Here is a 15,337-nt window from a genome sequence, read left to right as displayed (position 1 = left end):
TACACAGAGGCTTGTTTTCTCTGCCTTGCGGGCCAGGGGTGTGCTCGTAAATCGTGCAGTCGATGACACATTTATCCCTCGGGCGGCTGGCGGTGTGAATTTATGGCTGCCCCTCCCTCCCGGCTGAGGCAGGACAGGGGCCTGGACACCCCTGTCGGCAAGCACCTACAGGCCACTCGGCCAGCCAAGCTGGCATGGGGCCACCAGGGCCAGGAGGAACTCAGGAGCACTCTCAAGGTCTTGCCTGCTCTGAGACCCTGCAAGTTTAGGGCCCTTGAGGCAGACAAGAGGCTAAGAGGCTGGGTCAGCTCTGCCCGGCCGAGAGCTGGGGAGCAGGGCCTCCTAACCTGCCAGAGGCAGGGGGGCCAAGAGCCGTGCCCTCCCACTCTGCACCTCAGTCTTCCCACCTATGAAATGGGACTGCGGCTTTCATGTGCAGGACTGGAGGGGCCGCTTCCCTCGGGTGTGAAGTCAGCCCACCCACAGCTATGGGGCCTGTCGGCGGCATCGGGGTTTGGGGGAGGACCGTGTGAAAGAGTGGGGACCTTGAGGACAGCTGCACAAGGGAGGGAGGAGCGGTGGCCATGGAAAGTCAGGGCAGGCAGCACCTCTCAGGGCACACCTTCCCTCCTCAACCTTGTAAAGATTGGGAAATTGAGGCCGGGGGCTGGGGGTCAGGCCCTCAAGACTCCAGTCCTTCCTCTCCAGTGTGCAATGCGGGGGTCCCAGGTCCAGCACCCGTTTCCTTTGTCCTGCAAAGACGCCGTGTGGGGGAGGGGGACGGCAGCCAGGGGTGAGAGGCCTGGCTGCCTCCACTCTGTCCGTCCATCCGTCCGTCTGTGTGTGGGGTCGGGTCTCCAGGGTCCCCTCCCTCATGCTCCCCCCACCCCCAGCCCCCAGCCCCCCCTAGCTGCCCGCCTGTCAGGATGAGCGATGGCCGTGCCCCTCCCTGGCCCTCGGCCCCAGGCCCGGTTCCCGCTCATTAGCCGCTGACGCTGTTTGCTTTCCCGCCCGGGACGCCCACCCCGTCACAGGCCATTTCTCCTGGCGCCCCCCACCCCCGTGGGCCTGCCCGGGGGTCCAGGGTGCTGGGCAGGACCTGCATGCAGCTCCCAGAGTGAGAGCCAAGGGGTCCCAGCCCCACGTTGCCCGCACACCCTCGAGGACGGGCCTGCCGTGCTGTGAGGCCGCCGCACCGTGGGACTGGCTGCTTTGTGGTGACACCCGGGGGGTCTCTGAGGACAGGCGCCAGCCTCAGTCTCCCATCTCTGTCTCTTTTTATCTCTTGCCTCCATTCCTGTCTTTGTCTCTCCGGCCTCTCCCATGGAATGGCCCGCGAGCCAGCAGCCCCACGCAGAAGGCGCGCCCAGGCCCAGGGCCCCGCTGTCCTCAGCAGCCCTGATGCGCCGCCCAGGTCAGTGCGGGAGCTGGAGAGGGGATCTGTGACGCCAGGGCTGTGGGGGCAGGCAGGAAGGCCCAGAGCAGAGATGAGGGTGCTCCCCACCACCCCAGCTCCAGAGGCGGCCCCTCCAGGGGAGGCCGCAGACCCGGACGGTGGGGGCTTAGCATCGGCCTAGCTGCCAGTGCAGCCTTGGGGGGCGTGTGGGGGGCAGCAGGCACTCCTCCCTAAGGCCGCCCATTGCCGGTGCCCCACACCCCCTATCCGCAACACCCCCCCCCCCAGCCCAGTGTGGCCACAGCTGGGCGGCATCAGGGCCCGCAGGCCAGTGGCAGCTAGTCCTTCACTTAAAAATGTGTTTGTGATTTCGGCGGTGGAGCAGATAACGGTGACGAATGGCCCGCCTGCCCCACAGGGCCCCCAGCCCATCTGGTTTGACTTTGGCCTGTGGTGGGGTGCCCTTAGGCCCCTAGTCCTGCCCTCGGGCGGTCCCCTCAGAGTAAGGCCTGGGGGCCGGCGTGGACAGCCCGGGCAGCCTCGACGTACCTCCGACCTTCGCCCGCACCGGTCCCTCTGCCCTCCGGTGAGCGTCCCCCCACTGTCACGGGCCTCCCGTGGCTGTGCCCGCTTGGGGCCACCCTCCACACCCAAGGCCTGCGAGCACTGGGGGCCCGCTGGAGTCTGTGTAGACGCCGGGGCCCAAGCAGGCCCACCTCCCCTCCGGAGAATGGGGAGTAGAGGCCGCCTCGCCCGGAAGGCTGCGGGAGCCAGAGAGACAGAGCCAGAGAGAGACTTAGAGACAGAGAGAGACAGAGACAGAGAGACCGAGCGGCCGCTGGGAGGGAAGGGGGGCCTGGCGGAGCCTGTCCCCGCGGGCAGCGCATGTGGTCATCGTCAGGAGCAATTTCTGACAGGGCTCCCAGCCTTCCCGCAGCCCCAGATCATTGATTATCCGGTCGGAGAGCGGCTTCCGGGTCCGGCCCCGGCCGGGCTGGGGGGCACTGAGGTCGAGTCCGAGCCCCCTTGGCCCCTCCGCCCTCTCCCCTCGGGGCTCCTGGGGGCGCAGGGGGAGGCGGGAGCCCACGTTCCTCCCCCGCAGCCCTCCCAGCGAGCACCCTGGCTCAGCTCTGAGCCCAGGCCTGCTGCACCCTCACCCTCAGGAGTGGGGGGGGAGTCCCCCGGGTGTGGTCAGGGCCCAGGCATCGCTCGGGGAACCCTCCCAGCCCCGGCCGCTCCATCACAGGCAGTGGTTAGACCCCACCCTCATGGAGCAGGTAAGGGACTGGAGGGCCTGGAGGTCCCCTCGCTGCCCTCAGGGGCCTGGCAGGGGGGAGGGGGGGGAGGACATCCCCGGCCCAGAGACCTGCAGGCCTGAGGAAGAAGCCTTGACGGTGGTGGCCGGTGGCCGGATGCCCTGCAGAGGAGCAGCCTCACCCTCGGAGGTGGGGACAGCTGGGGGCGGGGGCGGGGCGGCACCGGGTGGGGACCCCAGCCCCCCTTCCCCTGTGGCAGGAAAATCCCTCTCCCTCTGTCACATTGTTGAGAATTAACTTTGTTGAAATAAAAATTGGTCTTGGTATTAACTCGGCCTCGAGGATTTTCTCCGGGATCCTGGAGGCCGCAGAGGGGTCAGACGCCCATTCCCAGAGCCGGCAGCCAGCTTGGGTTTCAGGGGTGCCAATGACCCACTAATCCTCCTGGCTGTAACCCTCCACCCTTTCAGGGACACGACACCCGGCTCCACAGGGTTGTGGTGGAGCTGCTCTGGCCCTAGCCATGAAGCAGGACAGTGCGGACAGTGTGGACCTCAGGGGTCTGTCCCTGGTCCCACCCCACCCCACCCCCAACACTCTGCCTCCAGTCCCTCCCCCACCTCACTATGTCACTTGGCAGCGATGGTTGACCATCTACAGGACACCTCCACCTCCATGGGCTCGGCCTCACAGTCTTTCTGGGCCTCAGTTTCCCCCACCTGCAAAATGGAAGACTTGCCCCAACCGAGGTGTGGGAGACCCTGAGAACAGATAGGGGCAGCCAGGTTGTCAGACACGCAGCAGCAGCCAAGTCACAGCGTAGCGATGACCCTTCTGAGAGGAACCCCCCGTGTGTGGCTGTGTCTGGAGTCCTCTGATGGGCACTGTTGGCACACAGGCATTCGATGCCTCAGCCACAGGCAAAAATTGGCACCCTGGGGTGTGCACGGGGTGGTGGGGAGGTGAAGGACAGAAACTCAAGTTCTGTGGGGACCACCTAGAGCTCTCTATGACCCCCTGGAGCTCCCAGGGAAGCCAGTAGATGCTCATCCCACTTGTGCTGACACCAGAAAGGATGACAGCCACCAAAACGGTATATCTTTGCACCCACAGATCCATGTGCATCTCCTTCAAAAGCTGGTGGGGGGTCTCATGGCCCCCTCCCACAGTCCTCTCTGGCTGGTGCGGTCCCCCTGGAGGCTTCCAATCATCTGAAGTATGTGTATTCCTGCAGGGAGACTGAGCCCAGGAACACAAGCAGCAGAATGAGGCAGGGGCCCCAGGGGTGGGGGCCATGCGGGGCCTCCCCCAGCCTGATGGTGAGGTCCTGCATCCTGGTAGCCAGGGAGTAGGAGATTTCCCAGCCGGTGGTCCCTTCACAGCCTCGCCCAACCACGTCCCTAGCAGTGTGTTTTGGGGGGTGGGGTGCAGCCTGGGAACGGGCTGGGATGGGGGCCTGGGAACAAGGCGGTGGCCCCCGGGGGATGCTCGAGTGGGGCCAGCTGTTGCCGCCTGGCTCTAATTCCCGCTCTGCACTAGGCTGGTCCCCCGGGCCGAGGCCGGTGGTCTGCCTGGGAGGGAGTGGGCGGGCTATGGGGGCTGTGCCTTCCTCTGGGCAGTGGTCCCCAGGGGTAGCAGAGGTAGGAGGGCGTCACCTTCACACCGAGTGGCAGAGCTGGCTGTCCAGGAGAGCTCTTCTGCGCCCCCCAGCAGCAGGATCCAAAGCCTATGAGCACCAGACTCGCCCAGGCCCCCACCCCACCCTTACCTGGCAGTGGGGCTAACCCAGTGCCTGGCCCTGTGTTCAAGGTCCTCCCAGAGCCATCCAGTGGACACCACAGACCTGTACCCTGCAGGCTGGTCCTTCTGCTAAAGCTGGCCCTTCAGTCCAGGGAGCCTGCCTCCAGGACCGTTGTAAAACTCCTACTCGCCCTTCAAGGCCCCATGCGAAGGGTCTGCTTCTGCCCCTGGGAAGCCACCTTGAATGCTGGGCCCAGCACCAAAGTGGTGTCATCACCTTTTCAAGACGTCCCCTGGGGGCTAGTGGAACATGTGACTCCTGATCTGAGTGGCAGGAGTTAGAGCCCTACGTTGGGTGTAGAGAGGACTTAAAAAAAAAAAAAAAAAAAAACGAGACCTCTGCCTAGCAGCCCTGCGGTCTGCCACAGGGCTGGGCATGAGGGTGGGTTTCACAGTTCCACTGCCACGAACAAGGGGCTTGTTTGTGGCTTTAAGAAGCCTCGCTTCCTCTGGGACCTCAGTTTCCCCATCTGAACTGTCCTTGGCTGAAGGCATCCATGGGTCCATTGGAGCAAGTCTGAGCTGTCGGGGGAGAAAGGCTGCTGGATCTTGTGCCTCTGCCCCAGCCCAGGGTCCTTTGGAGGCTGGGGGCTCTGAAGAGGTGGGGTTCCATGTGGCCGACTGCAGGTCCCCCCAGAGCAGGAGAGGGGGGCCCAGCAGGCCACCACCAAACACTCAGCTGGCTTCGGCTGAGGCCAAGGGGCGGGCAGAGTGGCCGATCGGGTGGGGGCCAGTGGGGGAATCTTCTTACTCCTGAAATCCCTCCCGCCCGCCCGGTGGCCCCCAGGGAAGCCCTGTGATGCAGGAACCTGATATTTTAAGACTTAAAGCAAATGTTTCTGGAGCCCGAGCTGTGTCAAGGCGCCCGCCCAGGACTCGTGGGGGCAGGGCCAGCCCCCTACCCCTACCCATGAACCAACCTGCCCCTCCCTGGACCCAAGTTTCTGGTGATGAAGTGGGAAGGCCCATGAGGGGTCAGAGCCAGGGGCAACCTCAGTGCCAAGGAGGGGGGCCTGATGTCAGCTCCCCACTCTGCGAGTCCCTCTGTCTGGGCCCAGAGCACCTGGTGAAGCCCGCAAGAAGCCCCGAACTCCTCTGAGGTGGGCCTTCCCCTATCCCGGAGCCCAGGAATGCCACTAGGCCGCCCTCCCCCACCGCCACCGCCACCGGGGCAGGCCCACGGGGCAGGCGAGTTGACGTGCTGCTTTAGATCCCTGGGTGGCACAGGACATCGGGTCTGGGTTGGCAATGCCTGCCTGGGGTGCAGGCTGAAGAGCGGGGTCGACGCCCTGGAACTGGCTGGAGAAAGCAACAGGACAGAGTTTCTTCATCTTAACAGAAGGGACTCCTAGGGCCAGAGCAAGCCTCGGGCCCACCTGGGGCCTCAGTGGAGCCACCTTCCTTCTGGAAGCTTCCCTGGGCTTTGAGGGCTAGAGTGCCATGGGTAGAGGGGCCGGGTGGGTGAGTGACAGTGAACGGAGGCTGGGGTCCCCCCGGAGCAGACGAGGATTAGGGCCTAATCTCTGAGAAATGTTTGGGGGCTGCGCCAGTCCAGGCCTAGCTGGGAATGTGGGGGAGCACAGGGGCAGTTGTTCTGGTGATTCTCCCAGGGTCGGCTATCCTAACGACCCCAGCCAGCTGGGCCCCCAACTGGGGCTGAGTCCTTGACCTGGTCTCAGTTGGGGGGGGGCACCCCCACCGCTGAGCCAGCAAGCCTTATTCTGAGCCACGAGCCTCGCCAGGGGCCATAGTCACCATTTTACAGATAGGGAAACTGAGTCCCAGAGAGGGGAGAGCCTGTCCAGGGTCAGTGGGAAAGCCTACAGCCAGGCCTGCTGTACAGACTCCTTCCTCCAAGTCTGCCCCAGCCCCCGAAGCCCTTTAACCTCTCCCCGTAGGAGGGACACAGTTCGGCGGGCTGGGGGACTGAGGCCAGACCTGAGTAAGTCCCCGCGTCCTGCCTCGGCGCCCGGGTGGTGCTTGCTTTCCCTGAGCCCCAGGTCCCCACAGGGCCTTGGTGGGCAGCACCGGGCTGTGCTTCTCACTTGCCTTCTGCCCTGGTGAACTCCGATGCGCCCTCAAAGCCCACGGGGTTTGAACCATTAGCCCCAGATGGCATACACACTCCCAGCCCCGTCTTCACCCTCTGATTCCCCCTCCCAGTGGAAATTCTGTGCCTCATGCCCCACTGGGAGCCCCCAGGTCCCCATCTTTGGCTGTCCCCGTCTTGGCCCTGCCCCCTCACCTCACTGGGTAGGCCACCCGCATTGCTAGGCCTGGATTCATGCCGCAAGGACAGACACACTATGCCACAGTGTCTCAGTTTCTCCAACTCTGAAACGGAGGTGGTGAGAGTCTAGTGGGTGATGAGCCCTGGGTATCCTGACCAAAGGCTAGGAGGGAGATGCAGGTGGGCTGCCCAGAGGAAGGGCAGCTGCTGGAAGCATCTGGGAATGGTGGGCCATGGGGCATGCGGATCCAGCAGGCAGGAGGCAGGAGGAAGACGCCCACCAGTCCCCTCCAGGGGTACAGAGAGGCCTAGGGCCCCACACAGGAAGCAGAGAAGCCTGGATGTAAGCCAAAGGCAGATGGGTGCCATGTGGGTGGGAGGTGTCCCCCCAAAAGCTCCATGCTTTGGGGCCCCGAGCCACTGCCCCCTGACCCCCATCCCCACCGTCCCCACACACAGTGAGCCTTACTCAGGCCTCTCCAAGGAAGGCTGAGGGCGCCAAGAACCAGGCTGGGTGGTCACTGGGAACCTTTTCCTTCCCCTGAGCCTCTGACTGCAAAAGCCTCATTGAGACCACACCATGGGTGCCCTCCCTAGCCTGCAGCCAGGCCCGAGGGTGAAGGCAGATGGATTCAGAACAGATCCCCCTCCTGGAAGCCCATGTGGGCGACCCCCCCGGCTCAGGGTGGAGCTCACCCACCTGTCCGCGGGTGAGGGCAGGTAAGGACAGGACAGTGATGGCAAGGTGGGACCAGGGGTGGCCTCGAACCCAGGCCTGATCCCTTTCCTCAGCCACATGCCTCTGCCAGGGCCCCCTGCTCCTCTCCTCGCTCCCCACCCCCACCCATTCCCAGGCCCCTAGCCCTGCCTGGGCATCCAAGCTCCAAACCAGAAAAACTAGACGAAGAACAAACAAGCCCACACTGCAGCCGTTACCGTGTCCAGCACGAGCAGGGCCGCGGAGCTGGGGGCCCTGAGAGTCAGGCGGGGATGGGTAGTGGGACGGGGCGGGGGGTGCAGATCACGGTCCCACTCTCCAGCTGGCATCCAGTGCCCCCAGGTCGCCCTGTCCTGCATCCCCACCCGGCTGCTCCCATACCAGGCACCACCCTCCGAGGCGGCCCTGCGCGTTCCCCGGGATAGGCTTTCTAGTCACCAACCTGCAAAGCAAGAACCGCAAAGCTCACTGTCCTGGGTGCAGCGAGCTGCCTGTGGGGCATGAGTGTCTCATGGCTAGGGCGCGTGCGCAGGGCGGGAAGACTGCAGCCAGGGGGGCTGTAGAGGGGAGGCGCAGGATGGAGGGGATGGCCAGTTTCCCCGGGGCCTTTTCGGACATGAGTCTCTGGACCCAGGATTCCCTCCTAGAGCCCCAGCTTCCAGAATTCTGACCTCAGGGATGGCAGCATGTCATGTGGCGAGCACAGTCCAGGGTACGTTGTAGGTGCTGGACAGACACTCATTTTTTTTAATCAACAAACATCCCAGTGGGGGCCAGGGGCAGCCAGATGTCTTGAACCCATCAGCCTCCACTCTGCCCTCACCCTGCCCTGCCCTTCCATGCCACCTCTGAGGGCCAGGCCAGACCACCAGACCCCTGTGGCGCCTTGGACAGGCCTCCCCACCCCAGCACCTGCCACTCCTGCTCCACTTCCCTTGCCCATAACTTTGGTCCAATAGGGAGGAAACTATTGATTTGTATTCAAGGAACTGGGACGATCACAGTGGAAAACGAACAAGGATCCATGTCTCAGGCTGCTTGGCAGTTTTCAGCGTATTTACAGATTCTTAGCTGGACGGTCTCCTCTCAACAGGAAGGAGTAGGAGAGAAGGCTTTGCTTGAAGGGAACAGTAGAGCAAGTTGGCTGGTGAGAGCCTTGTCCAAGGGCGCCCAGTGGGCATCCAGGACTTGCCCAGTAGAGGGGGATGCAGCACTGGGCTCCGAGACCAGCCAGGGTGGGACCTGGCCTGGAGCCCAGGATGCTGCCTGAGGGAGCTGGGAGGGCAGCCGAGCCCCACCTGCCTTCCTCAGAGCCCTGGCCTCAGTGATGGGGGGCTCAAGGGGGCCTTGGCTGTCAGGCCAGGAGCAGCTTGATGCGGGGACCAGCATCAAGAGATCCAGAAGGGGATTCTGAGGACCTGGAGTCTGGCCCCATCAGCCAGGCTGGTGGTCAGCTCAGAATAGCCCGGAGTAGAGGGTCTGGGGGTTGTGCAAGGATGAGAATACCAGGCAGGGAGAGGCCAAAGGGTGGGGGGGGGGGACCAGAAGGACCCCTCAGGGGTGAGGGACAGAGGGATATTGGGCAACCCAGACAGCATTCCGAGCATCCGCTCAGTGACCCCACGCGGCCAGATGGATGATCGGTCACCATGTGGGGCTGCAGGGCAGGCCTCGGGCTGTGGGCGGTGCTAAGGGCTCAGCCACATGGCCAGCGCTGGGCGGGCCTGCCCTTTCTGGGGGCCTGGCAGCAGCCTCAGAAGTGGGGTGAGGGTGAGGGCAGGGTCCAGGGTTTACTCTGAACAGGGCGGGCCAGGCACCCAGCTGTCCTGTGAGGACACGCCACCCCACCCTTGGGCCTTGCCACCGGACATTCACATGACCCACATCTGGCTGCCTGCCCGGCCGGCACCCCTGCCAATCACACTGACCTTCCTCCCACTGGCACCTGCTGGGGACTGACAGAGGTCTCTATTCCCGGCCAGGCGCCTGCTCTGGTTATATTTAGGACATGGTTGGGGGTGGGGGGGCCACTGACCCCCTCCCGGGCCCCAGAACAGGGGCAGCTGGGGCTGGGCAGTCTGCCCAGGCCCAGCCTGATGGCTTGGGTTGAGCTGTGAGGCGCAGGTTGCTGCCTGTGGGGCCTTTCCCTCGGCTCCTCGCCCTCAGTTCATAGTTGCATGCAGGCTGAGAGGCCCAGGTTCTGGCCGTGGCTCACATGGGAAACTGAGGCAGGGCGGAGGTCTGAGCACCTGGCCAGGGCCACCGAACAAGGCTGGCTGCTGGAAACTGCAGGAACTGAGCCCCAGGTGGGAGCCCAGGAGCTCCAAGTAGGGGCTGGGGGGAGGCTGACTGGCCTTTCAGCTCCTGAAGCTCAGACATCCGTGAGGTCATCCCCTCCTGGGACCTCCCAGGGCCCTGCCTGAGGGGGACACTGAGCCCCAGGCCCTTCCTGCTCTCCGGGGCTGGAGCCCTCTCCCTGCCGCTGCCTGGGCAGGATGTTCCCTGGGAGGAAATGGCCTCTGAGAGGCCACCCCATCCCTGCTGGAGTCCAGGGCCACTTCCTGCCCTGCATGGGCCTTGGTCCTGCCCCCAGGTCTGCCAGCCCAGGCCAGACCCAGACTTCCTGCCCCCAGCAGCGTGGAGAGGCCAGGACGGCTCAGGCGGGCCCACCCCGCAGGCACCATCCAAGCTCACCAGAGCTGAGGGCCTGAGAGCCTCCACCTGAGACCCCAGATCCCCGCCCACAGACCCTCCTCCCACGCTCCAGCTCCCGCATCACCTGCTGCTCCCACAGTCCATTTCAGTGGGGGACCACGGCCGTAACCATCTCCAGCCTAGCTCTAGAAGCTGATGGCTGACTCAGGGCATCACCTTGGCCGTGGCACAGGGGGCCCATCTGGCACCCAGAGGGTTGAACCAGCAGGCTAGCCTGCATCCAGAGGGTTCTCTGGCAGAGAGTATCAATCACCCTGCGCTGGGGGCAGCCCTGTCTCCAGGAGAGGTCCCTCCTTGGCCCAGGCCTCCCCCTCTGCCCAGACCTCTCACCCGCCAGGTCAGCTTCCTGCCGCCTCTGACCCTAAATCGGGGCAAGTTGCCCAGGCATCCCCTCTGCCCTCCGCCCCGGAAAACACATAGCTGGGGGTCGTGGAGCCATGGGACTGAGTTGGAGGAGCTGAGGGCAGGGCTGGGGGCTCTGGAGGGAAGTGGGCGGCCCCGGCCCAGCCTGCTCTGAGGTTCAGGAAGTGGGGGTCTCAGAAGCTTCCTCTTGGCCAGACGTGCTCCCGGTGGGGCTGGGCAGCTGGGGGGCGGGGGCGGGTCAGAGGCCTGGCCACAGCTGCCCCTTCCTCTCCAGCCGGTCACCAGCTGGGTGGCCTGTGCTGCTGCAGGCCTTGGGCTGGGTAGATGGGTATCCTTTGGGTTTTGCAGGTGGTCGCCAGGCGGGGCCGGGAGGTCTCTGAGCCTGCCAGTGCTGTAGGCTGGTCAGCTGTGGCCTCTGTGGGGCTGTCAGCACCATGGGCACATCCGGCTCTGCCCGGTGGGAGTCGCCAGCAGCTGGGTGCTGCGGAACCCAGGAGCGCCCGGTGGGGCCCACCTCAGCCAGGCCTGTGTTCCCCCCGGCCAGAATTCCCCTGAGCCTGTTGACCCATCTGCAGGAGGGGATCATCCCCACCCCACTGATGGCAGGGCCGCCAACAAAAGCCGGGGCAGGGATAGCTGGGGCAGGGACCCCAGGGCCTTCTGGGTCAGTGCAGCGGACCCAGGCCCTCTCAGACCCCCGAGACCTGTGATCCCACTGCCCAGCCTTCCTTCCCACCTGAGACACTCCCCGTGTGCCTGCCTGACCCTGCCCCGAGCTCGGCGCCATGCCCTGCACGGCCCACTCCGGCTTTGCAGAGGGGAGGCCCTGTGAGGCCGAGCACACAGGGAGGTGCCAATAAAGGCTTCAAAGGATCCCAGGCTGGCCAGGTCTAGAGTACAGGCCGAAGCAGGGGGCCTGGCCCTTGGCGAGGCAGGTGGGAGCTTACAGAGGCCCCCGCCCTCAGGTGTGTCAGCCCACCCCTAAGCACACCAATGTGGAAACTGAGGCTGGGGTCCCCCCGGGGCTCCGGCCTGGGAATGTCTCCAGGTAGAGCGAGGCCAGCACCACGGCTCTCAAGAGTGCGTCTGTGCCTGTGTCTAAGGCTTCACCGGCCCCCGCCTCCGGCCCACACATGATGGGCGGTCGTCCATCAGCGAGGCCAGCCCCTCTGGCCATCCATCACCAGCCGGCGGCCACAGGAGGAACGGCCTGTTTGTTTTGCCAGCTCCGTGTCGCTCCCTGGGGCAGGGGCCGGAGGAAATGGCCATTTTCTGCCTGGGCGGGCGGGTGGACAGCAGAGGTGTACAGGGCACCAAGGGCAGGGCCAGGATGGATAGTGGCAGGACCCCTGGCTGGGCAAGGCCCCTCACAGACGCCAGAGGCCTCGCCTTGCTCTGTACCTCAGTCTCCCCTCTAGAACCAGGGCGAGTGACATTGGGATCTTCTGACTGTTCCCACAGCAGCTGTCTCCGGCCAGGTCACTCACCCCTGCCCCTTGCCACTGGGTGGGGTGGGCTCAGGTGTCAGCTGCTACCAGGTGGGGGGTCCCTTTGTCAGAAATCCAAGATGCTTGATGCTGGCTGTTGCGTATGGCTGCGATGAGCTATTCTGGGACGAGGTCCGGGCCACAGACCAACTGGTGGGGTGGAGTGGGGTCGGGGTGCTGCCAGGAGCTCAGGAAGGGCCTGGGCACCTCTTTGAAGACATCCAGCCTCAAGATCAGAGCCAGGGATACTTGGGGCCATATTAAGAGAGGCAGCTCATGTAGAATGGAGGAGGTGACAGGTGATACCAAGAGGGCAGTATCCTTGGCATCTCCACCATGACCATCATCACTTCGTGAAGTGTGTATATAACAGGTACAATTTATTGACCTAATGCTGGTCACCGACCAATGATCGCTACTCACAACAATAGCCTCTGAGGCCCCCCCTGGGCTGACCTAGGACACATCCTCCAGCCTCAGACCTCTGCCCTTATGCCCTGATCCAGAACATGGTTAGTCCTCACTTCCCCAGTCCTGGGCTGGGAGGGAGGAGGGCTCAGGCTCCTGCTGGGCCGATGGACAAGTGGGCTCCAAGGTCCTCAGCATCCAGGCCCCAGGTCAGCAGCCCCTGGGCAGCTGACAGGCAGAGAACAGACTCCCGCCAAGAGTCCCAGGAGGAAGGCCAGGAGCCCAAAGCTGGAATCAGGAAAATGCCCTTCAGATCCAGTGCAGCAGCCCCATGTCCCCTGCCCCCTCCTCCCTTCCCAATGCTCCCCTCCTTTGCTTGACTCCCAGACACTCTGCACAACTTCACTTCTCTTCTCCATCTGGGAGCAACAAACCTCCTTCCAGAACTTTCTCCCCTAGACCCGGGCTGCTTCCTTTGTCCAGGGACAGCCCTGCAGACATCTATAGGGTAGCTCCATGTTCCAGCTCCCCAGACTGAAGGGGCAGTCTCCCCTGAAGGCAACCTGTGGCTGGGTTTAGCAGATGGTAGGAAAGAATCCGCAAACATTTCCTCTAAAATGATGAGCAGTTGTCTTGACCTTGTCGGAGGTGCTTAGGGGAGCAGCGACACCTGAGGCCTCGGGGACCTCTCTGGGCGCTCTGCTAAAGGGGCCAGTTCCACCTTCCCCCACCAGTGCAGGCTGACTTCCCAGCTCTCAGCCCTGATCCAGCTGACCAAAGCGAGCTGAGCCCCATCCATGTGCCACCTTCTTGCGGAAACATTTGAGGCCACCTACCGAAACAGCTTGGACCGGCCTTGCTGCTCACCGCTGCTGTCCACGTGTGGGCCAGACTGGCCCCCTGATTCACTTCTCGGCCTCCTGGTTCCCAGCCTGGAAGGGAACAGTGACACCACTAGCAAATGCTCTGCAGTGAGTACCACCTCCCCGCCCTACCCTACAGAGTGCAGGGCCCAGCAGGTGCAAAGGGCTACAGTCCCATGATGGGTTTGTCACCGGGGACAGAACCATGGCACAGAGCCAAGGAGGAGGGGCCACATGGCCAGGGGCCCGGACGGGAGCCAGGACCCAGACAGGTGGGCAATTCAGAGAGGGGCCTGCCATGGAATTGGAAGGAAAGCCGGGCCTGGGGAGTCCCAGGTGCTCCCACTTCCCTTCGCCTTTGTTGGAGGGCCACCTTGGTTTCTCTGTTGGGCACCTCGGACCCTTGCATCCACCCCGGGGCCTGGCCATTCCCAGGGAGGCCTGAGACAGCCTGGCGCCGCCCGTACGCCTGCCCAGCATGGGGCGGCCTGGGTGCATTAGGTCCTGGCAAACACCCTGGAAGGAGGGGCTAGGTTGGCTTGGGACACCAGTGAAAGCTCGCATCTGTCTGTCTGTCCGCCCAGCACAGCTGGCGCCAAGCACCCACTTAGCAGGACGGGGCAGCCGGCGCCTCCATGCTGCCCACGTCCCCTCCTGTCCCCACTGCCTGGTGGCCAAGGCCAATTTCACACCCCTCTCAGCCTCAGTTTCTCTGTCAGTGGGAGCCCCCTTGGTGGGTAAAAGAGCAGGCGCCAGTGCCTCCCTTCCGTCCGGGTCTCTGTGGAGGGCTGGCCAGGAGAAGCTGAGGGGGCCGGCTAGGCCAGGGGCCCCTCCCTCCTCCTCCCCGCCCCCCATGGGGTGACTGCAGGGCCAGGGACAGCACAGTGGGTCCGTGGGGATCCAGGCCCGGGCTTCGGAGCCGCAACGGTGACCCAGCCCCTGCCCCGCCCCGCCACCAACGGCTGTTTAGACAGCAGGCAAGGCCGGGCGCCCTCCACATCCACACAGACGCAGGCCAGACCCTCTGGGCCGCGAAGGCAGGGGCCCAGGGGGAGGGGTGGCCAGAAGAACCGGCTCCGGCTCCGGCTCCGGCAGGGGACCCATCCCAGGACCGACTCAGGGAGCGGGCGGGCAGGCAGGGGCTCCCAGTCTGGGGGGCCTCAGGGCTGTCAGGCTGTCCCCTCCCCGCAGCTGTCTCAGCTCCCACCTCCCCCGCCCGCCCCCAGGACTCCTATTTCACTGAGGAGATTAAGACCACCTGGCGAGAGCCCCCTCCGCCCCTCCCCTCCCCCAGCCCTCCCTCCTAGCCCCTTCTGCCCCTTGAGGTGCCTTCCTGCCCGCCCCCTCACCCGCCTCCCACCCCCGCGTTCCCACACGGCCACGCGGGCCCTGCCCCTGCACCTCAACATCACCCCCAGCGCTGCTGTGCCGGCTACCTGGGGTCAGCCCCCCAGTGCCCCATCCCCTGAGCCCCCGACCCTCCGGCCCCCACAGCCCTGCCTCATCCGGGCACATCACCGGTCACTGTCCCCACGTCCAGCTGGGCCCGCACCAGGCCAGGTGTCCCTTGTGTTTGGCGCCGTCCGCGGCCTCCTGCCTCGCTTGCGGGGTCTCCAAAGGGAAGTGGGGTGGCCCGGTGCTTCGGGTCAGCTCTGAGCCTGGTACCCCCACTCCGCTCCAACAGCCAGGGACCCGGGGGGCTCAGCTGGGGGCCCCCGTCCAGCCTGCCTGGGGGCGGCCGGCCGGGCTGGATGCTGGCTCAGACAGACGGGAGGAATCTGAGCTCTGAAAACCGCAACTGAGCTTGCCTGTTTGTTTGCTTTTGAGAAATTCCAACCTGATTCAGCAGAGTCTTGGAGGAGGGAAGGGATTTGTCTGGCTGGGGTGGGGTGGAGCTGTGCTTGTGAACATGGGGAAACTGAGGCTGAGTCTAGACACCTGGGCCAGGTGTGAAAGCTGGGCAGAGTGTTTAACTGGGCTTCTCGGGGACACAGCCACCACTGCTCCCCACTGGGCCACTGAATCCCAAGCCGGGCCTGGCGGCCCCACAGAATCACAGAGGCAATAGCTGTCCTACCCAGTCTGGGGGGGGGAACCAGTT

At 64.4% G+C, this 15,337-nt stretch overlaps 1 protein-coding gene across 1 annotated transcript; it reads right to left on the bottom strand.

The window, feature by feature from the left end:
• Window positions 1-12,347: 12,347 nt before the first annotated feature.
• Window positions 12,348-14,091, bottom strand: LOC129507950 (uncharacterized). Its single transcript, XM_055322790.1, has 3 exons — window positions 13,610-14,091; window positions 13,210-13,305; window positions 12,348-12,661 (listed from the first exon to the last, which is right to left on the bottom strand). Exons 1-3 carry the CDS (start codon window positions 14,089-14,091, stop codon window positions 12,565-12,567), a joined length of 675 nt encoding a protein of 224 aa, XP_055178765.1. The 3' UTR covers window positions 12,348-12,564.
• Window positions 14,092-15,337: the final 1,246 nt, after the last annotated feature.

Source organism: Nyctereutes procyonoides, unplaced genomic scaffold, assembly GCF_905146905.1.
Source record: "Nyctereutes procyonoides isolate TBG_1078 unplaced genomic scaffold, NYPRO_anot_genome, whole genome shotgun sequence".
NCBI classification, from domain to species: domain Eukaryota; kingdom Metazoa; phylum Chordata; class Mammalia; order Carnivora; family Canidae; genus Nyctereutes; species Nyctereutes procyonoides.
The sequence above is the reverse complement of the archived record's forward strand: the minus strand, read 5'-3'. Positions and strand labels throughout refer to the sequence as shown.

What these genes read in the sequence shown, in the direction of transcription:
- LOC129507950 (XM_055322790.1), bottom strand. Translation starts at nt 14,091, where the DNA reads ATGGGGGGCGGGGAGGAGGAGGGAGGGGCCCCTGGCCTAGCCGGCCCC. An exon ending in TGCCCAACAGAGAAACCAAG is followed by an intron (nt 13,306 to 13,609) that starts GTGGCCCTCCAA and finishes GTTCCCTTCCAG; the next exon opens with GCTGGGAACCAGGAGGCCGA. An exon ending in GGCCGGTCCAAGCTGTTTCG is followed by an intron (nt 12,662 to 13,209) that starts GTAGGTGGCCTC and finishes TCCTGATTCCAG; the next exon opens with CTTTGGGCTCCTGGCCTTCC.